The 24964-nt window shown below is 32.3% G+C and overlaps 3 protein-coding genes across 3 annotated transcripts; 2 read left to right on the top strand and 1 right to left on the bottom strand.

Moving 5' to 3' along the window:
- Positions 1–578: 578 nt before the first annotated feature.
- Positions 579–5839, top strand: LOC112776280 (ras-related protein RABF1). Its single transcript, XM_025820376.3, has 8 exons — positions 579–964; positions 1187–1263; positions 1565–1648; positions 1844–1938; positions 2061–2166; positions 2395–2484; positions 2577–2663; positions 5426–5839. Exons 1-8 carry the CDS (start codon positions 940–942, stop codon positions 5462–5464), a joined length of 603 nt encoding a protein of 200 aa, XP_025676161.1. The 5' UTR covers positions 579–939; the 3' UTR covers positions 5465–5839.
- Positions 5840–11663: 5824 nt separating this feature from the next.
- On the top strand, positions 11664–15084 carry LOC112777675 (U-box domain-containing protein 14). Its single transcript, XM_025822072.3, has 4 exons — positions 11664–12421; positions 12973–13089; positions 13266–13679; positions 13772–15084. Exons 1-4 carry the CDS (start codon positions 12128–12130, stop codon positions 14852–14854), a joined length of 1908 nt encoding a protein of 635 aa, XP_025677857.1. The 5' UTR covers positions 11664–12127; the 3' UTR covers positions 14855–15084.
- Positions 15085–15702: 618 nt separating this feature from the next.
- On the bottom strand, positions 15703–23128 carry LOC112777676 (vacuolar protein-sorting-associated protein 33 homolog). Its single transcript, XM_025822073.3, has 23 exons — positions 22890–23128; positions 22508–22690; positions 22400–22439; positions 22192–22272; positions 21809–22003; positions 21617–21727; positions 21386–21451; positions 21087–21194; positions 20869–20913; positions 20731–20787; positions 20268–20362; positions 20036–20087; positions 19833–19889; positions 19437–19499; positions 19243–19349; positions 18946–19068; positions 18696–18777; positions 18509–18579; positions 17647–17727; positions 17172–17229; positions 16913–16974; positions 16426–16519; positions 15703–16073 (listed from the first exon to the last, which is right to left on the bottom strand). Exons 2-23 carry the CDS (start codon positions 22558–22560, stop codon positions 15984–15986), a joined length of 1791 nt encoding a protein of 596 aa, XP_025677858.1. The 5' UTR covers positions 22561–22690; positions 22890–23128; the 3' UTR covers positions 15703–15983.
- Between the last annotated feature and the right edge of the window lie 1836 nt (positions 23129–24964).

Below are 24964 nucleotides of genomic sequence, written 5' to 3'. Positions count from 1 at the left end.
CAGTCCAGAGGGCAACCTGTAAATGCACTCCAAAACTTAAGTCAGTAGAGTTCTTAGTAGAGATAAAGAATATGTGTGTTACCTGCTTGTGGAGCCCACGTTTTATATATTTTCTTAGTATTCGTTAAGTATTTACTGCCTTGAATATACATTTTATCTCATTTACCCGCCATTTTACCGATTCAATATTATTTTTTAATTCTTACGTTATTCACATTCTTTGTAATGCTGGTAATGTATGATTCCGTTTCGTGTGGTCAAATTCTCGATACTTATTATCATCTAGAACAAGATGCATTGCAAAATAATGAATTGAATCAAATCGGATCGGTTATGTTAAGTAATAAGAAAATTCATTCAATTTCATTCTAGTAGCATCACTTTTGAGTTTGAGAATATTGAGATAACTATAATTTGTTAAGAGATAAGTTAGCAAAAATTTTTATGAATTAATAAGTGTTCTAAAAATATTTATTAAAATAAATATTAAAATTAAAATTTTAATATATTAATGGTATTAAAAAATGAAATTCTTAATTTGCAATATATATAAAATATTCATAATATAATTAATAACTGAGCTAACAAAATTTATTAATTTAATCACATTTAGTCATTATTTTGCGACGAGATTATCCGCCGTCGAAATTCTTGTCCTCACGAAGGCAACGATTTTCACACGGCAGAAAGAAACAGAGCAGAAACAAAACAAATCATCTCAAAAACTTTTCATACTTTGAAGTCAGTTTCAACTTCCAACTTTACAATCAAACCTTCCATTAACGAACCCTTAACTGTACCAGATTGTGTGCTTTGTTGGCCCCAATTTCTTTTTGGGACTCCAACAACCATAACAAAACACACGCACAAAAGGATCCAAATTTCATAGCGAGTGCTGTGAGTTGTGACCGCATCTTCCATTTCTCTCCTCTCTGAACCATGGGCTGTGGCTCCTCCACTCTAGGTACACACAATTCTTTTCAATTTTTATCCAAATTCTTAATTTTTTAGGTTAATTTAGCTCGTGAGCTGAAAAGGGGATTTAAAAAGTTTGGATTTTTCGAGTAATTTTGCTTTTGATTTTGATTTGGGGGTTTTGGTTTATCGGGGTTGGGGCAATTTGGAACATTTTTTTTTGTTCTTGTTTTTAGGTTTGACGAGGGTTTCTGGATGAAATTGAATACAGGTAGGGATTCGAGACCGCTTGGTCGAGACAATTCTGAGAATGGTGGAGGGCAGGACGCCAAGAACCTTCGTGTTAAGGTATTTTATGGATAATGATATTTTTTTCTAAAAATTTTGATCTTGTACGTTTGAATTCGTTTTTTATTAGAAAAGGGAAGTCAGGGAAGTTTCGGTTTTTTTTTTTCGTGTGTGTGTGTGTTGTTGGGGGGGGGGGTGGTTTAAGTTTGGAACTTATTTATTTCCTGGATTTTGTTTACGTTGTGATCAATTATTTAGCTAAACTTAATTTTAATGATGCCGTTAATTGTTAAACCTCCGATATTTTGTTGTTCAATTTTACAAGGCCCAATAACTAACCTTCAAATGTTGTTGAACACAGCTTGTTCTCTTAGGTGATTCTGGCGTCGGTAAAAGCTGTATTGTTCTACGGTTTGTCCGTGGTCAATTCGATCCAACATCCAAGGTACCAATATTGCTTCCGTTACTTCTCTCCAAAACACTTACATAAATTTTCCTAATAAATCTGAGGTAAACGTGTTTATATGGTGTTTGGTCATGCTAAATGCAGCTAAGCTATGCACATTGTCTTTCAGATAGATATGTTATGAAAATTACTTGATAATAGGATTCTTATCTCCTTTAGACTTTGTAATATAAGGTAACTGTTGGAGCATCTTTTTTGTCGCAAACGATAGCACTGCAAGACTCTACAACAGTTAAGTTTGAAATATGGGATACTGCTGGTCAAGAGAGGTAAATCCCTTTTTCTTTCCAGATTACACAGTATATTATTATACAGACAATTTGGAGAACTCAGCTAATGTTATGTTTCTCATCTGGAAATAAAATTTGACTGCTAATGAAATCTATTTCAGGTATGCTGCATTGGCACCCCTATATTATCGTGGTGCAGCGGTTGCAGTTATTGTCTATGATATTACAAGCCCGGAATCTTTCAGCAAAGCACAATACTGGGTTAAGGTAGTTTGGTAGTTATCACATGGTTCTATATTGTGATTTCTTTTTGGGTTTAGTCATTAGGATGTGGGAATCACTGCGAAGTCCTCCCCCTTTGAACTAGCCCTTTGAGTTAGGCTTACAATTCTAAGAATATCTTTTTGTCTGTTACATTGATTAGATTGGAATAGCTTGAGTTTCTACATTTTCTGTCAATTTGTTTCAGGATCTAAAGTATTGTTAATTTTGTAGGAGCTACAAAAGCACGGAAGCCCTGAAATAGTTCTGGCATTGGTTGGTAATAAAGCTGATCTTCATGAGAAGCGAGAGGTGGCTGTTCAGGTATTGCAATACTCCTCAATATATTTCTATTTTTCATTAGAGACTCGAGTCTCTTGTTTTCTCATAGAGTATACTTCATTGTTTCCGTGAAGGATGGCATTGACTATGCAGAGAAGAACGGAATGTTCTTTATAGAGACATCTGCAAAGACAGCAGACAACATAAATGAACTCTTTGAGGTACTTTGATGTTTTTCCCCCCTTCCAATTTATTAATTTTCAAATTAATCATGACTTTTTTTGATAAGGATAGGAATGGATGAACAATAGTGTAAATATTCTAATTATTAGGATGTCCGTGATTGCATGTAACATTCAGTAAGTTGTTGATTGTTTAGAATATGTATGATTGTTGTTTTATTCAAAGAGATTTAACTATTTAAGTATACATGGGTACAGTTATGATTTATGAAAGGCACCCTATTGTCGTTTGGTCTATTTAGTTGACTCTACCAAGTGGGATAACACTTCTTTGTTGTAGTAGTAGTAGTAGCAGTAGTAGTAGTGACCATTCGGATGTAACTGGATTTCAGAATTTCCTGCAATTTGGGAATTTACATGTAAAATATGTATGGTTACAGTTTTATTTGGATGTAAATCCTATTGAATATAAGGTGCAAAAAATAAAAGGGTAATGCGTCAATACTGTTCATGCGAGATGAAGCTTAGTCTGTTTAGCAGTAAATTGTACACAGCAGGCCACAAGAAGTTTGAGTCAAAACATGCTCAAGTATTAAATCTTGTTGGGAATTTGGAATACTGTGTGATATTGACATGCAGGTATTTGAGATTTTCCCAAGGCTATTATGGTAGTAACTTTTCAGTCTTTACTTTGATCTATGATCTCCTAGGACATTATTGATCATGCTAGTAGCAAGCTTCCCCACCATGCTCTTGCAGCCTGAAGGTAGCTGTACCAAAATGATATATATATATATATATATTGCACAAGCCAAAGATGATCTCAGGGGAAGGACTCCTGTCCCGTGAAACTTCCAAACTTGAGCCTTTTCTGATGGTGGTGATGTCAGTCAATAACACCAACTTTAGCCAATAGAAAATGTTTTAGAGAAGACCAAGCGAATTAAAGTGGCCTAGATCTGGATCACATTTTAATGCCATCTAGGATTGCTGCTTCTAGAGGAGTTGAACAAACATGCTGGCATGCGCAAACTGCTAGGTAGAGCCTCCTCTGTCTGGAAAACTGCAAAGCCTCTCAAGAATTACTACTGACCTTCTCATAAGGCACTGAGGATACTAAAATAAAGATAATAGGAGTAGGCATGAAGTCGAAGATGCTCTTTTTTTTTTCCCCCTTCTTTTGTGGGTTCAGAAGCTATGATTGACCTGCTATCCCTTTGCACATGATCTGATTGATGGTGTTACTTTTAGCTCATATACAACGGGATTGACATGTGTTGTCAGTTTTCATTTTTGTTTCTGCTGCGAGGATGTTTTACACTCTTTTGTATTACTTTTTATATGTTATGTACCAAGCCAATTAGAAATTAGAGACCTAACTGTAATTGAGTGAAATATGGGCTAGGGTGGGTTTTGTAACTAACTTGCAAGTGAGTGAGGGACAGTGAGCATTTTGTTATGAGAGAGAGGTGGGAACTATAAGCCGTGTGAGAAGTAGTGAGAGGGCATGGGAAAAGATGGAGAAAGATGGATTTAGACGCTAGGAGAGAATCAGGTCTACCTGATACTTTTGTGATATCTTCCTTTTACTAAATAATAATAACGAATACTGGGAAATTGGGTGATATCTCACTGATATCACTCCCTCTCCCATGCCCTTTTATTACCGTTTCATTCTTCTATTTACTCTAGATGCCAGGTTCTTACATTGTACTTATTTAATTAAAAAATTATTACCGTGCCTACTTTTTTCTGACCTATATCATCCTTAAGGCCCCATTTGGTAATCATACTAAGACCCAAAATACAGCTTGTTGAGACAGTAGAGACAGAAGTCTGTTCCCACATTTTGGGTGAACAAAAATTACAAAGTTCATCTGTTCCAAGACGGAAATATGTTGCCTATCTCCTTATCTATCTCCTCCAACCAGCTTGCATCCTGGAATATCTTTGTAATTTTGTCTAGGATAGTCTTCAAACGCAGCCTAAAAATTTGTTGGGAGGGAACTCAGAATTAGTGATTGCTGCCTTTATTCCGTAATTCAATGATATCGTTTGATCCATGTAGTTGATCCCACCTAGTGGGATAAAACTTTGTTGTTGTTGCTGTATAACATTGGTTAGATATTATTTGATTAAGTCATTCAAGCATATCATAAATGTAGCCAACAATGTGAAGTCCAATATGCAATAGATCTTGAAAATTTGATTCGATGGTCTCTGGTTCTCTGGTTACCAGTGTATGGGGAAGGGGACAATACCCTAAAGTTTAGGCGAAGTAACCTGGCCAAGATTAAATCCTAGGTTCAAGTAGTCTCCTTAGAGACCTGGATAAATGCACTCAAGATCTTTCATCTTTACCATTCAAAATATGCATTAGATGTCATTGCTTTTTACTCTTAGGGTATGTTTGGTTGGGAGGTAAAATTGTAAGAAAAGTTTTTAAGGATAAGCTCCATGCGAAGCCTATACTCGAGTCTTGACCTTAAAGAATCGTATTAGTATGACGGTTAGAATCCTACCTGCACATGCAATTCTAATAATTTTTCAATTGGTAATACTTGAATGGAGTTTTCACCTTCTGATCTGGCTGTCCTTTTCTCCTCCTCTCTACTTCTCATGTTTGTAATCTTCATTTTCACATCTGTTATTATTTGATGCATCACTATGCATATCATGATGCTATATATCAATAGTTTCATTGGGAAAATCCTCTTTAAGTAAATGTGTATGGACATTCGTATTATGCTTAAAGATTGATCACTTGTTCTTTTTTTTACCCCCTTTTCTTTATACCACAGGAAATTGCGAAAAGACTGCCTCGCCCTTCAGCTTCTTGATGTAAGCTAGGACCAGGACTCTTATTCACAGAAAAATGTGCATTTTTCTTTGGATCCTTCAAAATTATAATGAATGAGGAAGGAATTTGATGTATATTGTGAATTTGTGATCCCATATGCCTCTGGTTTTATTGATATGTAGTGTCATATAATATAACATCATGCCATAAAATCAAAATGATACATTAGGTGGTTGTAGAACGAGTCAAATGAATACTATGATGTAATACACAAGTCCTTGGTCTTTTTTTTAATGGATTGATATACCTTGTTTCTAATTCGGTTAAAGGATTTAGTCACAAGGTGCATTAGGTTGTTTCTGTTGTAGCAGACATGCTTTGTGAGATCAACAAAATCATGGTTAAATTGAACTTACTTGAATGCTCTTCTGTTTGTTGCACAAGTATTTCAAGTGTTTGACCTACTTTACTATTATTTTAGTGTATTTTTAAATTAAATTATCTTCATCTAAAATTGCAATGAAGTGACAATGATCAAATAAAAGAGAATGAATGAAGTACTTGCAAGACTTGAAACGTTGAGGTAGGAAGCTCTAGACAAGCCAATTTATGTCAGAAATTTTTGGGGTAGTAATTTTTAGTATTTTTTGTTATTATTGATCAATGTTAATATTAAATTTTTTTAATAAATAAATTTTATTAATTTATGTGTACAAATTTTGAAAAATATGGGTGTAAATTGTATTAATTCTTGTGTGTAAAGTTTTTGTAAATATGGATGTAAATTATTGTTAATCAAGTGTTGGTAAAAAATGATAATATTTGTTAGACATGTAAAAAATAGTTTATATTATTATTGAAAATTTGAAATGAAACTATTATGTATAAATCTATATATTTATGATTATTTATAGAAAGGCTACCGTTGCTTGACATGCTTTTTGCAATATTGGTGATTTGATAGAAAAATTAAAGATATAAATGAAACTCTAATATCTGTAGAAAATATATTAATTTCTAATAAATTATAGATGGTGCCACCTACCCTTGTTCCTTGCATTTCTTTTACGCAACCAAGCTGGGTTGGATTATAGGGTGACTAAGCAAATGACCTATGAATGAGGAAAATGTCAAACGAAAATTGACAATTTTCTGAATTAGCTTTTTGTTTTTTTGTTTTTTGATTTTTTTCTTATTTTTCTATTATTTTCTAAATTAAAAAAAAAAAATCAAGATTGGTTGTGGAATGAGGAAGTGAATGGCCGAACTACACATAGTTGATTGCTTCATGCCATGTCGGCGTTTACATGATATTTGCTTTACATGATATTTGCTGCGAAATTTCATTATTATTATTATTATTATTATTATTATTATTATTATTATTATTAAAAGTAATTTATGTTTCAGAAATTATTTTCTACTTAAAACAAGTATTAATATTATTTTTCGGACAATTTACCCAAATAAATAAATTGGGTGAAAGCTTTACTCAAATACACAAAACAGAAATTCCTTACGTACATGTGCATTTTCATACTTCTATGTAAACGGTTGGAAGCTACCACGGTTTCTGATTTTAACATAAACCGTGGCAAGCTACCACGGATGATAGTATTTGTGGTTTGTGTGTAAACCGTGGCAAGCTCCAACGGTTTACGAATAGAGAAAGCTAAGCATAAACCGTGGCAAGCTCCCACGGTTTATGAAAGAGGAATTTTTATCATAAACCATTTATTTTTAGATGTTTGATTGCATCAATGTGGTATCATTTAGCCTGCGCATGATAATTGTGACAGAATTCAGCGGCGTTCTCGCACACCCATCAGTTTTAATTGTGTTAAGGAGATAAATAAAACAGAGGAAGAATAAGAAATAACCGCTCGCCAATTGTTAAGAGAGGTTGATGGGGATAAATAAAACAAAGAAAAAATAGGAGATAACCGTTTGCCAATTCTCTTCTCATTTTTTTTGTGTTTTATTTATCGTGCATTAACTTCACTTCATGCTTCCCATATTTTAATTTGTATGAGTTAGCACACCGTATTTATTAATAATGGTATTTTAATAATCGTATTTTAATTGTGTTAATAGTGTTCCATTTTTAAAACGTCCATCTTTTCTATTATATAAAACCGTCCATCTTTTTTATTATTTGAAATGTTTTATTTTTAAAAATTTGGTCCAATTTAAATTAATAATATTTTTATTATTTTTAGAAAATATATTTTTATATTTATAAATACATATATTCCGTTTATACTGTAAACAAGATACGTGCAAAATTATCTCGTTTAAACGATATATGAAAGACTAACATATTTTTGTAATAATTTTTTAAATTATTTATTTTAGTAATTATTGAATATATTTAATTTATTTAAATAAAAAACCCTTAAAGAAGAGAGTAAAATTTTTCTTTCATAAGCAATGAATTCAATAATGAACTTTTTAAAATAAATATAAATAAGAATTAAGAATTATGTTAAAAAATTTAAGCATTTTTTAAAAAGAACTTTTAAATCAATGAAATTTTAAAAATTAAAAATTATTAAAAAAAATTCTTACAGTTTATTTTATATTATTTTGTTGACAGCAAATAAAGGAAAATAAAAGAACATAATAGTTAATAGAAAAATGATTGACTAAAAATCTTTATTATACTTTATATATATTATAATGTCATTACTTATATATGTATGTATGAGTAATTAAAGTGGTGATATAAATGTATGAGTAGTTAAAGTGGTAATATGATAAAATTTATTTTTTTTACAATTTTTTTTATCAAAGTTATATAATTTTATTATTAAAAATTGGTTCAATTTGGACTACAGGCAAAAATTATAGATTTAGATTATATTTTTTCTACTATTTAAATGTAATGTAAATTAAAATAGCATAATCATCTAAATGGACACTCATATATAAAATAAAACTAGTTTAATTTATTTCCTAAATTTATGATACCACATTGATGCAATTATCATGCGCAGTCTAAATGATACCACATTGATGCAATCAAACATCTAAAAATAAATGGTTTATGATAAAAATTTCTCCTTCGTAAACCGTGGGAGCCTGCCACGTTTATACTTAGTTTTCTCTCTTCATAAACCGTTGGAGCTTGCCACGGTTTACACACAAACCACAAACACCATAATCCGTGGTAGTTTGTCACGGTTTATGTTAAAATCAGAAATCGTGGTAGCTTTTCACGGTTTACATAGAAGTGTAAAAATGCACATATACGTAAAAAATTTCTGTTTTATGTATTTAAATAAAGCTTTCACCCAATTTATTTATTTAGGTAAATTGCCCTTATTTTTCAATTGAACAATTAACATGATATCACTTCTTGATTAGAATTGACAACTCACCTTAGAAGTTCCAAATATCAAAGATGAAGAATTTAATGTCTAAATTGTTAGCATGTGGGGAGATTTTAAAAGAAAAAATTTAGCGAGCTAATTATAATATATGTCAATTAAGTTAATTTTAATTTATTTTTATTTTTAATTTTAAAATTTAAAAAATTAGGATAATAGATTTTTTTTATATAACAGACCTGTTTTTTAATTAATTGGTTTGAATTGGTGACTATTCTAATTAGTTTCCTAGAAAAATTCTTTCTAATAATATATATAATTATAAATTTATCTTCTTATTTTGGTTATGTATAAAAAAAGATCTTTTTTTAATGAAAAAAGATCTTTTTTTATTTTTTAACGTGTTTGGCAAATTTCTAGTAGTAAAAGTAAAAGCACTAGTAAAATCAAAAAAAGATCTTTTTTGAGAAGTTGTAATTTACATCTTTTTTTAAAAGATCTTTTTTCCTTAAAAAAAATATTTTTCATGTAATAAATAAACAAAAAAGTACTTTTATATTGTTATACCCAAACATAATTGATTGATAAAAAGACCTTTTTACATGAGATATCCAAACATAAAATTAATTTTACTTCTCTATAAAATCTTTTAAAAAAAGATAATTCGAAAAAATATCTTTTTTAGAAAGTTCACCCAAACAAGCCCAAAATCCCCTTTATTCTGACGACCTTTTACATAAGGCATATCGATTTTCTATTATTCAAATTAAAAAGATTTATCAGCTATAAAAAGTAAAAAAAATAAAGAGTAAAGTATGGCTTTTGTTCTCAATATTTAGGGTAGGTTTTAAAGTTGCCTCTAACTTTTTTTTTTTATTTAAAAGAAAACAAACAAAAACAAAGAAAGAAATAAAAATAAATAAGAAACTGCTTAAGAAAGGTAGTCCCACTGAATACTACTCTCAAACTCCTAGCAACAGAAGCTCCACTTGAGAAGAAAAGGTCCTCATTACAGTCTTTGTCATGATGTCTGCTACTGTGTTTGCATCTCTCAAGATCAACCAGAGATCAGCACGCTATTTCCAAGACATAATATCTCGGATTTTTAATACCAAAGGATCAATAAAACCAGAGCAATCCTGTAACGTTTGATCAATAAGTTGTCCCTAACATTTGAATCGTCCTATCTAAATCCCTAACATTTTAAAATTGACTCAATGTTATCTTAGAAATTTGTTAACGGAATTAGCGCATGACAAAATTGAGACGATTTGAAACGTTAGTGACTTAAATAAGACAAAAACGTTGGGAACAAAAACGATACATAGAAATAAATTTTAATTTTATCCTTCACTAATATCAATCTTTTACGGTACATAGTTATTCAATTATTTTTTAATCACATTTAAGTGAATTACACTTAATCACATTACTTTGATTCTAAATAATTTTTTTTTGATAGTTTTACTCTTAAAGACTTTTACTCATCATGAAATATTTGTAAAATGATTAGAATCACATTACTTTATTGTATATGTATCATTTTTTCCCCACAAGTTTATGTACTAGTTATTCTACAAATATTTTATGATGAGTAAAAATTTTTAATAGTAAAATTATAAAAAAATAAATTTATTTAGAATAAAATTAATGTGATTAAGTATAACTTATTTAGATGTGATTTAAAAATAATTGCTAGTCATTCTACAAATATTTTATGATGAGTAAAAATTTTTAATAGTAAAATTATAAAAAAATAAATTTATTTAGAATAAAATTAATGTGATTAAGTGTAACTTACTTAGATGTGATTAAAAAATAATTGAATAACTATATACCGTAAAAGATTGATATTAATGAAGGATAAAATTGAAATTTATTTCTATGTATCGTTTTTGTCTCCAACATTTTCGTCCTATTTAAGTTCCTAGCGTTTTAAAATCGTCTCAATTTTGTCCCGCCGTCAATTCCTTTAATAGATTCCTAACGGCAGGACAACATTGAGTCAATTTTGAAACGTTAGAGACTTAGACAGAACGGTTCAAACGTTAGGGACAACTTAAAACTTACCCCAAATGTTGAGAACAAAAACAATACTTTACTCAAAAATAAATTATGTAACATATTAGAATTATTACCTTGGTTATCTTTATTAGGAGTGTTTGGTAGTGCACTTTGGATTATTTTTGAGTTAAAAATTCATCCAATTTAAATATTAATTTTATTTGTGATGCAATTTGGATTGAATAATTTTGTTTAGAGAATCCGATCCAATTTCAAATGGTTTGGATTTGATTGAATTATAGTTTTATAAATTAAAAAAAAATTAAATTTACATAATCTCAACAATATTTTTAAAACTAACAATAATATACTAATAAAAAATTATAAATTAATTAAAATAAATAAATAAATCTCATTTTTAAAATAAATATTTACTAAATAATAATAATATATAAATAATATAAAAATATATAATAAATTAAATATATTATAAATAAAAATATAAATATGATAATAAAATAATAATATTATAATATATTATGTAATTTAAATTAAATTGAATTGATTTTAAAAAATAAATTTAAAATTTAATTCAGTTCATATAATTTGTCAAAAAATAAAATTTAATTAAATTTAAATTAGTACAATTTTAATGAATTTTCGATTTAAATGGGAGTGAATAGTCTATTTGAATCGGATTAAAATTTAAACAGCCATAGTATCTAATTAGGTGGAAGCTCAGGTGAAGTCGACTTCACGTGAAGTTGATACTTAAAAGTTGTTAGATGATTTGACTCATTTGACTAAATTTTCAGTCAACAACTCTTAGATATCAACTTAACGTGAAGTCGACTTCACTGAGTTTTCACCACCTAATTATCTATGATCTTCTTGACTCGTCGCACCAACGACTTTTTCCAAAGAGCAATAAAGACACAAAGGCCACGACTTTGTTCAAATAATTTTCAATCCAATTTTATCCATTTTTCTTTTTTCCCCGTTTTCTGTTAAATAGATTATAGAATTATACTTTCAATAGTCGCAGACTAACACCCATTTTTCCAATTCCATCTAAATCTTCTCACTTTTCCAATTCAATTACGAAATTCTCTTCTCTCTTTCCTCCAAAAATTCCTACCTTTATCAAAGTTTCAACTTTCAACACAACAAAGCTTCTTCTTCTTTGAATCAATAATTCACATCATCCATGGTGAATTCAGCTTTCAACTCTCTATACCCTTGATGATTGATTTCCACAGTTCCTTCATCTGGGTATCCTCAATTACCTCCAATCTTGAAGCACCCTTCGGTTCTGTGGTCAAAGTTTGTGGCTTTGACATTTTCTCTTCTTCCAACGGTGCCATAAAAAAATGGGTGGTGGGAGTGAGAAGAACTCCAAGGCCATGATGGTTGTGGCGCGTTTGGCTGAGTCCATAAAGGAGATTTCAGGGCTTCCAGAGTGCAACAACGTTTGCAAGAGGATTTATGGGAATCTGGTTAGGAGGGTGAAGCTTTTGAGCCCTCTCTTTGAAGAATTGAAGGACAGTGATGATGAGTCCCTCCTCAGTGATGAACAAGTTGCAGCTTTTGAGTGTCTCAACGTTGCATTGGATTCAGCTAAGACCCTTCTTAACTCTGTGAACCATGGGAGTAAACTTTATCAGGTAGGTTATGTACTTATGTATGTATCTATGTATGTTATGTGTGGATTCAGCTTCTTGTGAAGATCTCCCTATATAGGAAAGTTGAATTTATGTGGTGTTGGTGTTTTGGCAATAGGATTATGACTCATGAGTTACCTCAGATTAGTAGGTCATTTCGTTTTCTTGATGTGGGAGAAAATTCTCTTAGTGATGTTTTCATTGATGTGAGATTGTGAGATGCCAATGTTTTGTTTATGTAGGTCTGCTAGAAAAATTGACTACATGTCATTTATAAGAATTTGAGCATTCCTTCCCCCCTTGAGTTCGATTTTGCGGTCGAATTATTGCCATTCAGTTGTGGAAGCTTCCTACTTTTTGAGATGTTTATATTGCACTAACTCACTGTTTTGGATTTCATTGTGAATGTTTTATTCCACTGATGTTAGAGTAAAGATGGATAACTTGTGAAGATGCCCTATGCTTTCGTATGGTTTGGTTTTGCTTTTCTGAACATATTAGTTGATCCAACCTGTTATGTTAAATTGTTATCCGACTAATGCTTAAATTCACAGGCTTTGCAGAGGAATGATACAATAGCTAAGTTCCAACAAATAACTGAAAAAATTGAAGAGGCATTGTGTGGAATTTCCTACGACAAACTTGAGATATCGGAGGAAGTTCAGGAACAGGTAATCAACAATACCATACATCTCTGGCAATTCAGACTTTTTCCTCCCTCTCATTTTTACCAATTCCTGTGGTTTAAACGTTTGGGAATGACATTCTTGGAAAAGACAAGGGGCAGCATCGGTTGGTAATTAGTTATGTCCTATGTTTTTTATGGTTGTTTTATTCTTTTTTTCAGATTGAACTGGTGCATGCTCAATTCAAAAGAGCCAAAAATCCTACAGAATTTGCTGATTTACAACTAGATTTGGATATGGAAGTAGCACAGAAAGAAAAAGACCCTGATCCTGCTGTCTTCAAAAGACTTTCCGACAAGTTGCATTTGAGGACTATAAATGATCTGAAGAAAGAGTCTGGTGAGTTACACGAATTGGTTATCACAAGTGGTGGGGAACCAGGAGAATATTTTGAGACAATAACATCCCTTCTTAGGAAACTGAAGGACTGCGTATTAACCGAAAATCCCGAGGTTGATAACAATGATGATGAAAAAGTGCCAATTAAGCACAGGTCTCCAGTAATCCCAGATGATTTTCGATGTCCTATATCTCTTGAACTGATGAAAGATCCTGTAATTGTCTCTACTGGTCAGGTATAGCGATTGTTTATAGTATATAGCGGCTGTGATGCTCTGCTAAAGGTACCACTTACGGTTATTCATGAAATTTTCCCTTTCTTTTGTAGACATATGAAAGATCATGCATTCAGAAATGGCTTGATGCTGGTCACAAAACCTGCCCCAAGACGCAGCAGACACTTTTGCATACTGCCCTTACCCCTAACTATGTTTTGAAGAGTTTGATCGCTTTATGGTGCGAAAGCAATGGTGTTGAGCTACCGAAGAAGCAGGGGAGCTGTAGAGCAAAGAAATCCGGAAGCAATCATTCGGATTGTGACAGAACTGCTATTAACACGTTATTGGATAAACTAGCAAACGGTGATATGGAGCAGCAGAGAGCAGCTGCTGGTGAACTCCGGTTGCTGGCTAAAAGGAATGCAGATAACCGAGTGTGTATTGCCGAGGCAGGAGCAATACCACTTCTTGTGGAATTGTTGTCTTCTTCGGATCCTCGAACGCAGGAGCATGCTGTTACAGCACTTCTTAATCTTTCAATCAATGAGAGCAACAAAGGAACTATAGTAAATGCAGGAGCTATACCGGATATCGTAGATGTACTGAAAAGTGGCAGCATGGAGGCTAGAGAAAACGCGGCTGCAACACTCTTTAGCTTATCCGTTCTAGATGAGAACAAGGTTGCAATAGGAGCAGCTGGAGCTATCCCAGTTCTTATAAAGTTACTTTGCGAAGGTACTCCGAGAGGTAAGAAGGATGCTGCTACTGCGATCTTTAATCTTTCCATCTATCAAGGAAACAAAGCAAGAGCCATCAAAGCCGGTATAGTAGCCCCATTAATGCGATTTTTGAAGGATGCCGGCGGTGGTATGGTGGACGAAGCACTAGCTATAATGGCAATCCTTGCAAGCCACCATGAAGGAAGGATAGGAATCGGTCAGGCTGAGCCAATCCCTATTCTAGTGGAGGTTATACGAACGGGGTCTCCACGCAACAGGGAGAATGCCGCGGCCGTATTGTGGTCGCTTTGCACGGGAGATCTAATGCAATTGAAACTAGCAAAGGAACTTGGCGCAGAAGAAGTGTTACACGAATTATCCGAAAATGGCACAGATAGAGCCAAGAGAAAAGCAGGAAGCATATTAGAAGTCTTACAGCGGATTGAAGGGGATCAGAATGTGCAAAGTTCTTAGCCTAATGACAATGTAACTTCATTATTTAGCTCAGATGTTTAGATGATATTGTATTGTAAGCCATGTCCACCTGGTATAATGGTATATTATTCTCCATTGTTTTTCCTTCACTTTGATTTCTGTTGCATTGCTGATAGAGCTGAGCATGCAAAATATGCAGGAACTTTGTATGTTGTGGTTGTACTTTGTAAAATTAGCTATAAAAGATGTTATGTGACGATTGTACAAGATTTCTAAATTCAAAATCACGTTTATATCTATTATATAAATGATGATTCTTGAATATTTGCAAATTACTGTATTTGACTATTTGTTTAAAAATGACCAACTAGAAACATATAAGAAAAGTAATAAATAAATTTGATAATAACTAAAATTACATGAGTGAATCTAAATATTCGGAATAAATAGTTATTTTGAAATACCAGTTTTTTATTTTCTGTATTTTTTGGTTCTTTAGACATATTTTGACAAGCGAGTACAAAATATATCATTACGAATGTTTAAACTAAGATGTTTACTATAAAGATATACCAGAACACTTACACGTTGTAGGTGCCACAATAGCGTGGCAAGTCATGGAATGAAAATGATTAAACATCACGAAGGGAATGTTTTGGAAATGTTAAATGATAACATCCTAGAAAGCAGAAAGTGTAAATGCAAGTAAAGCTAGCCACCAAGTGTGCACTCCAATTCAATAACGAACTTCGGATTAAAATCTTGTAATCATTGCTAATGGTTGGGTCTCTTTTTTAAACTTTTTTTAATACAAATTAAGGTTCCTTGTCAAATGTAGTTCAATTAACAATTCATCACACTTTACTATCTCTAGAAATCTTAAGCCATGGAAGAGACACCAAGATTCTATTAAAGAACCAGATAAAAGAAAGCAAATATACGATAGTAGAACTAAATAAAAACAACTCTCATATTCCAGGCCTCACTTATTTTACAACATTAATAAACATCGGTTAAGCATCACTCTAGAAGAACTCGATTAGGCTGCATATAGCTTTCATTTGGCATCATCAAACATAAACTCACCTCCCTAAGCCGGGAAAGACAATTTAGTTTATAAAAAATAAAAGTAAAAAAAATGAAAAAAAAAATGAACTGCAATGATTGATCAACCTAGCTTCTCCATAAATGTGTCAACCAAAGTTTGTCCATTGACTATTTTTGTGGTTGCAATGATTAAATCATATGCCATGCCTTCCTGCAAAATCAACATTGTAAATTTGATTTAGGAACCAAATAAAAGTGTTGGATGCGACAATTTATGTATCTCTACCTAATAGTTTAACCTTTTGAAACAAGTGATTTCATGACAAGAAGAGATTCACACCTAATGTGACACACTATATACCATTCTAGAAAGATAATGCCTTTAGTACACATCATCAAAAAGATAAGACATGATAAGCCACAAATTTACTAAGCAAATACGTCCATTCACCTGCTACATTATGGATCAATAGCTAAGTTTACAAAACCAGGATTTAAATAGTAGGAAGAATGTATTGGTTAGCATGTTAAAAGCAATTTGAAAAAGGAAACGATTGCCACACCTGAGAACAGAGAAACCGAAGAGCAGAAATCTCTGCAAAGGTAACGCCTCCAACAAAGACAACAAGCACCAGGGCACGCCTCCCATCAGGTACTCTGAAATATGTAACGGGTCAGAAGGGAAAAAAAAAACGTTATAAAAGAAGTTATAAAACGTCTTCCTTTAAGACTAAAATCTTTTGCGATTTCTGAAACTCCTATTTCAAATGGGGACCACCAAGTTCCAACTGCTATCTCTTTCAGTAAACTAAAAACAAAGGAAATGGCAGAAAAGCGATTGAATTCTTTCTTGCATTTAGGGTTTATTTTTCCAGGTAGCAAAGCTCACCTCTGCTGCTAAGTGATACCCTTAACAAATAATAAATTGTGGATGAATAAAAGATAGGATCCATCTGAACCTTATTAGTTATATTATTATTGCTAAATGTTTTAGCAGTGTCAAATCAATGCATAAACATTGCATTTATGGAGATTGATGTAAACCCATACTTAGCTATGCCGGTTGAAACCCCTGATAAAGAGTCAAATGATGGGCTATTTGAGAATGCACCCTGTAAAAAAGCAACCAAGCAAGCCAAACTTAAGTATAAATAGAAAGAGAGGTTAAGGTAAGTGGAATATATAAGTGATGTGACTAATATGAACAGTATAAGAACTTGAAATATTGCTGGAACAGTTATAAGATTTTCAGCTGGCCAATTATAGCATGCACCGATATTATGATTTAGACAACTTAATAAGTACTAACCCTCTTTGTTTCCAGATGAGGTCCAGGTAGCAGTTTCAAAATTTCTTCTACAGGACGCCTGAGAGACCAATTATCACATTTTATATTGCATGAGTTGCTTGAAAACTAAGCTCACAATCAAATTATCTTTTTGAATAAATGTATTGTGTTTAAATGAAAAACTGGAACTAAAGGCTAAGATAATTTGATTAGCATGGAAATCGCTGTTTATAATAATACAATATAGTCTTCCAATTTAAAATGAGTTAAGAAACTGAACAATATTGGAATTCATCCTCAACAGAGAGCACAACTATAAAGTAGTATGTACTAATAATAACAATAACATCATTGGAACCTTGCTTATAAATGAAACTTACAGCTCTATAAACTTTTGTCTTTAAATTTTATATATGATCATGTTAGATAAATAATTAATTTCCATGCTCAATAGTAGCTATGAAGAAGGCCTTTAGTATTGAAGTTTCAAACTTACCATCCAGATCGAATGGCATGCTGGATCAGACGAATGCTAAGTGGTGCATATCCAGAGAAGACATAAGAGATATCATTGGGGCTGTAATGGGAGGGAAATCACTTAAAAATTAGTAGGGATACAAGAGTGCAACAAGTAGATAATTGCAAAACAGCATTTTATTAATAAAGTAATGATGATGTAAATGAATCCCATGAAAGATTTTGCAAGAAATACCATGTACTATATACACTAAGACAAATTGAAACATTAACACCATCAGTAATTGCTACTGAGAAGTGAATATAACAGAGGAATACTTGTGGTGCAGCCACAAAAGATGAGCAATTAAAAATAAGTAGTAATAAATAAATAAATAAATAAATTAATTAAAAAAAGAGCGCGTACTACTGGGAACATCAATGTTGCAACAATTAACCTTTAATGAGGTGATAGTGAGATGCTTATTTCTGTATCTATTACCAGTTCATAATGTCTAACAACCGCCCTACCCCAAATCCCACCGCGAAAAGAAATTATTTTAGTTGTGTTGTATACATACTCATTTAACACATTTCTAAAGAAGAATCCATAACTTTCTAATCTGTGGCTGTATAACTCAAACAAAAGAGATTAATTTTGAAATACTATTGGTGTCAAATGTTTTGCATTGCCAATCAAAACCACATCTCATTATATGCATGACTTGAGGGGTAGTTATTGTAAAGTCAAAACAACTTGCAAGACAATTACTTCTGGGACAATTGTTGCAAGAGTCAAAATGCTTCTAGCACTTTTACACTAACATGCATCAACCTCCTAATCAAAATTGGAAAAACACAATAAAGGTGTCCAAGCATCACATTATCTAGAAGAAAATTACTTGGCTGTATCAGTGTCTTCAACCACAAGCTGCAGAGCACGTTTTATGGTAAGCCAGTTGCTCCTTGACTCCTAAGAGGATCAAATGCAAAATGAGCATTAGTTAAAAATATGTCCACAAATATAATAAAAAAAAAAAATCCCAGAGATCCGTTTGAGCTTGCAAGTAAACAACTAGTTCATGATACCTGCTTTTTAAAGAGCCCAGCTTTCTCTAAATTATTTAGGGTCGTTATGTGCTCAAATCCATAGCTATGTAGTAGTTCTCTCCTAAAAATGGAAGTTACAAACATATGGGACAATAATGAGTACCACAAAATAAGATCTCTTGGTATAATGCAGACAAGCAAGAATGGAGAAATATTACAAGTAACCTAGTTTCTATGAGTAAGAAAAGGAAAGTAAAAGAAGAAAAGATCCATGGTCATTCAAGCTTGCCTTAAGTAGTCAAAATGCTTCTTTGGCAACCCAGAATTAGTAACGGAAAATAGGATTAGAAGGCGCAGGACCGTCGTCAAAGGCTCCTGCTTGTGGATCAACTCTTCAATATAGTCAAAGCATCTGCATAAATTAGCGACTAAAGTTTCACATCTTAAAAACATAAGCTATGTACAAGCAGAAATCTCTAAAGCACAATGCATCACCAGTTAGCAAACTCCAAACATTGACCAGATTAATTTACAATAAAATGCCATCCAAATACTTTAAGGACGTCTGCATGCAACATCAACTCACATGTCATAACTCTGAGACTCAACAATTGTATGTTCCATATCAAGCTGCCCCAGAAATGAAGGCTTTGATGTGAATGTTGTCAGATGCTGAGCGAGATTTATGTGTCTCTGGAAAAATAATTTCAATCATATTATGTTTTGATAACTCTAAGAATCTAGTTAATGAAGTCAATGTCAAAATGAACAAGTTCTTACAGTGATTTCTGGCAATGAGTTCAGCTTTTTCACGAAGTCCTTCAACTCGGAAACTGATTGTGACTGGATATTATGGAAAGCAATATATTAGAATGTCTTTGGCGATCCATCTTAATATAAATAGTCAAAAAAACTTGTTTAGGCTTCTCAAAGTTTAAATACTTGAACATATGCAGTTAACTATTTTATTATTCTTAGGTTGCATTAATGAGCATGCATACAACTGTGACAGCTTGAAGGATTTGATCTCCAAGGTAAAGTATGCAATAGGATTCCAGTCGATTCGATAAATACTTTCACATAAAAATTTGGTTTTGAAACAGTTTTTTTTTTTTTTTTTTTTTTTTTGCAAAATTAATTGGAAAAGCAGCATCCAAGTATAGGACATCAACTTACAGTAGTCGTCATCTCAGTGTAGTCTTGCTTCATGGATGTAGCTTTTTGACGCAAAATCTGCAATACTGCAGACAGCAACTAAGAAACTAGAACTACAAGGGAACCATAGATGGTCTATCTAAATAACCTTTTCACTCCTGTGTGAGAGAGAGAGAGAGAGAGAGAGAGAGAGAGAGATTAGTCAAGATAAATATAAAATCAACCTGGACAACAACTTCAAAGTTGAGATCCCGTATCTCCTTGAAGAGCTTGTCACTAACACAGGACAGGAAAGCAAATTTCAAGATATATAAAGAGCAAATGGTAAATAAAAGATAACAGGTATGATGCAAGTAAAGCATCTCAAACCTCATAGATAAGAGAGTTAACATCCATCAACATTGCATCATTAATAGAAGGTAGAAACTAAAAGAGGAAGTCAGAAAAGTAACCTACGTTGAATTAAGTGGAACTTTAGTTTTTTCCCCCTCTTGCTGAAGTCCCATAATAGACGCATCAAGCTCTATAGAACCATTCTTGATATTCAAAAACTGCATTATACAAATGCAATAAGATAGAAAAAAGGTAAGCCACATTTCAACTCTTTCCATATGCTGAAATTATATATTTCTGAAGACAAAATCATGGCACCAGAATAAGCCATGAAGGCTACATAACGCTCCAAAACTACTTATCCAAATAACTAAAGCATGTATTGGAAAGTTTTGGTATTCATACTTACAATATTAAAATTCAGAAAGAAATGAAGGGAAGGAATATACTAAGAAGACCAAACTTGATTAGGAGATATTCTCATATTCTTAGGAGAAAAGACCGATCATCAAATAACAAGCAATAAAATATACTATGCAATATGTATCCTTTCATAAATATGTAGGCTGCTTCTACATTAACTTGCCTCATCAAGTAATCCTTCATATGTTAATTGAGAACACAAAGGAGTAACCATATCCACCTGCATTCATTGTGCACCCAATTTCAATGATAAGTTTTGAAGATGTCAATTGTATCCAGTAAATGGAACGGCAGGACATACCTCTCTATCTAAAAGGATTAGTGTGTTTATCTCTGGCATAACCATCTATATACAAATATCAAACAATCAGAGGACTGTACGGCGTATTTAAATAAGCTTTGAAAACTCTCACTGTGTATATGAGTTTTATTCTTTATGGGGTATCTTTTGGCTGTTTTACTGTTGCCAGTTATCTTGAAGAAAGAAAGGGAAAAAAAAACAGAGTAGAGCATGATTACGTCAGATGAGTTGACTGGTTCCTCAGCCTGCATTCGGTTTAGGATGTCTGCAACACGCACAGATGCTTTTCCTTTTGCCCTCAGATTTGGTATCACTCCAAAAGAGAACTGCAAAATAAAATAATAAAATACAACAATGAAACAATTTTAAGAAAGAGGGCAAGCAGATTGATGATATTATATCAAAAAGGGAATTCTATTTGTATTTGATTATCTCCTATCAGTTTGATGATAATTGTTCTGAGTCCAAAACTTCCCTGCTAACAAATTTGACAACATTATGTATTCAAAACTACAACCTCAAGTTTGTGAATTGCTTTTGCGATATGCCAAAGCGAACTTGTATCACCATCAACTTGGCACTCCTACCATAGATGAGAAGGCAAACAAGGATAAGTAATTGTTCAAAGCAAATATTAAATGGAAGATGATTTCAAAGATGATAAATTATAACTCATAGGGACAACAATACCAAATTAACTCAATAGATATATCAGGAAGAGCAGAAATGGTAATATCCAACAACATACTTTGTAAGCAAGGTCAAGCTCAAATGATAGTACATCCTCATCCATTGGTACAATATACAAGGGATACTCCCCGATTGTAACCATGTTATGTAATTTCTCTTCCTCAAGAACCTGTTCACAAGAAAATATAATTATTTTGTATGGTAGGACAAGTATACTAGTACAACATACTCAAGTTAAGGGAAAACACACTTTCTCACAAACAACAGTGCGGCGGGGGACAAAATAAACATGATATTCTCTTTGTAGTCCTTTTGATTCGTCATGGTGAATATTAGAACATATATGTCGCATCAAATTAGGCTGAGATCGCACGAGGTAGACCACTTTGGTGCAGTCAGTTTGAATGTGGTCAGCCGAAAGATGCCGCAATTCAACTCCATGCTCCTATTTCACCGGTTCAACACAACCTCTCAGTATACAATAAAACTATCCAATCATCTAAACAACAAACTACTACTTATAAAAAAATTCCAACTATCTTCGATGGGCAAGAATGATTTTCTGAAATCTAATACAATAAATATGTTTAGTGTAAAAATTGAATAGAAGCAAAAGACAGAAAATTTAATTACCTTGAGTAACGATGTCTGTATGATGAGAGAAAGAGAGTCCCCTAGCTTCGGATCGATAACCAAACACTTCTTCCCTCGAATCTAAAACAAGAACGACCACAAGCAATTTACAATACATAGTCAATTTGTTTTTTGAGTGCCATCACAACGAATTGCACTCAAAACCAAAAAAGGACAAAAAAATTGGTGGGAATTGAGAAACAGTTACGTTCTTGAGGATGTTGATGAGCTCCTTTTGGGATTGTTCCCTGAAATATAACCATATAAATTAAAAATTTAGAATTGTTATCAAATAATACTTTTAAAAGAGGTATACCTGATTGAAATGAGATTGATGGGGGCATTGTCCAGGTTGGGAATCTGAGCCATTGCAATTGGAATGAAATTAGCGGTTCAAAGAGAGTTTCAATCGAAGCACATCTTACGCTAACGTACACCCGCAGATCAATCACTGATAACACTACTCAACACTAAGCTACTTTAGCCTGAACTGCGAATCCTGTAATAAAATGTAACAACTTCACCAAAGCTACTTACTTCCGCCAACTCAACCTATAATATGGAGTACAGAAAAAAAAATGTATCCCCTTCAACTTTAATTTATGTGTTTTTAGACCTGAGTTTTCTGAAATTACCATGGTCCACACGGGGATAAAAATGATCACAAACTCAAATCCTATGGAAGAAAAGATAAATACCTTGCTGAGAAGAGTTCATCAATTGAAAAGGAGAGAAGGTTCCTGCTGTTCAAGCTTGTTCATAGGGAGGGAAACACGGTAGCCGATCAGCCTGCAAAGTGAGCGGTTGAGAGCAATCGCGATCTCACAGTCTGGGAGCTCTCTCCGGCGATGGTGGTGACTGAGATCAGTTTTTTTTTTTTTTTTTTTTTTGGTATTCAACTGAGATCAGCTTTGATGCCATGCCACTTGTCTTTGTTAGCAGTAATGTTTGAAGTATTTTGGGCCTCTTTAGTCTGGGCTGCTAGCCCATTCCTCCAACCAAAATGAAACAAATATAAACGGCCATCTCTTTCCAAGCATAGCATAAAAGGCCCCTTTCCTAAGAATAAATATCCAAATTAGTCATTTCGGTAAATTTTTTTTTACTCTTAAATTCGATACCGTAGAAAATAACGAAAAAAAGCTCTTAAAAATTATTAGTTCTCTGTTATTTTAAATCAAATATATATATTATTAGATAAGTAAGTTCCTAAAAAAATTAATTATATGATATTATCTCTAAAAATATAATTATAAGATAAATTAGTGTATTTTTAAAACGATAAAAAATTAATATGTCTAACAGAAATAATTCTTGACAACTTCTACAAAATAAAAATTTATTAGAAAATAAAATTTTTTTATATGAAATTTTTTTGAGAACTAATTTAGATATTTAGTCTAGATCTAATAGGTTTCTTGGTGTTTTTCTATTTCTAATAATGTAAAGAGACTACTACACATACAAGTCTTTTTGGCTTACAAGTCTTAAAAGTTGGCACAAGTCCAACAAAACACACGTGCATTATACTCTCACATTCAAGAGTAAATACACGCACGTTATTCAACCACTTCTTGTTTCCAAAGTGCGCTACTCACCATGCATTATGAACGACTCTTCTTCTTCTTCCTCCATGAAAACGAGTTTCTTGCCAAATTTGTTCGATCTCCTTCGTGCGTTCTCTCTTCGCCTTTTCATTCGTTGTTTTACCTGCGTTTAGCACTAGTATTCTTGCTTCATTTTTTTTTCGATTTTCATGGTTTCTGAAATCAAGCTTTGAAATCGTTTTGAATATAATGGAACTTCAGAAATACACCCAAACGATTACAGAAATACATAAAAAAGATTACAAAAATACACCCAAAGGATTACAGAAATACACCCAAACGGTTACAGAAACTCACCCAAAGGATTTAAGAAATACACCCAAAAGATTTAAAAAATACACCTAAAATTCGTTGAAGTACACCTTATGCATAATTCAGTACTCTTCCTCTTTCTCCTCCTCATCTTCTGCTGCTTCTTCTTCTTCATTTTCTTATTTCATATTCTCATAATTCTTTTTGGAGGAAAAAATCAAACAAAGAAGAAAAAAATACATAATGTTGCAAAATCAAAAGAAGAACGAGGAGAAACATGACGATGAAGATGAAACACTTCAAAAACGATTTCAGAGTTTGATGTCAAAAAATAATGGAAATCGAGAATAACGAAGAAAGAGAATAAAGAGAAAAGCACGTAAATGAAGAAGGAGAAAAAGAAAGCAAGAAATTCGAAAAAGGAAACAAAATCCTTTCAAAAATTAAAAATTTATTAGAGGCGCGTTTGAGCGTAATATCAATTAGAGGACTTGTAAAACTTGTATAGGAAAATCACTTATATGTAGAGATTAATCCTAATGTAAAATTGTATGACAGTAAATTTTTATTGTATTTAGGTTTAATTACTTTCCTAACTTTTATAATTTTATTAAATTTTTAGTTATACATTTATAATTTAAAATTTTGTAATTTTTATATTAGATATTTTTTATTTAATCCTCATCAATAGTTATCTTAGAAAAAACTTATAATCCTAATTGCATAACTCATCTTACATCAAATATAAAAATAAATACTTCAACAATATTTCATATTATTTTACACAAAAGTGATTAGTAAATATCTAATTAAAAAATTTTATTTAATATAAAAATTTAGTCGGGAATTTAGTATATACTAATAGAATCACTAAACCTTATCTTTATTGCTGTATCAATTTTCATGAGTTAAAA

The sequence above is a fragment of the Arachis hypogaea genome, chromosome 19 (assembly GCF_003086295.3).
Source record: "Arachis hypogaea cultivar Tifrunner chromosome 19, arahy.Tifrunner.gnm2.J5K5, whole genome shotgun sequence".
Taxonomy (NCBI): domain Eukaryota; kingdom Viridiplantae; phylum Streptophyta; class Magnoliopsida; order Fabales; family Fabaceae; genus Arachis; species Arachis hypogaea.
This window is presented reverse-complemented; position numbering and strand designations above follow the sequence as displayed.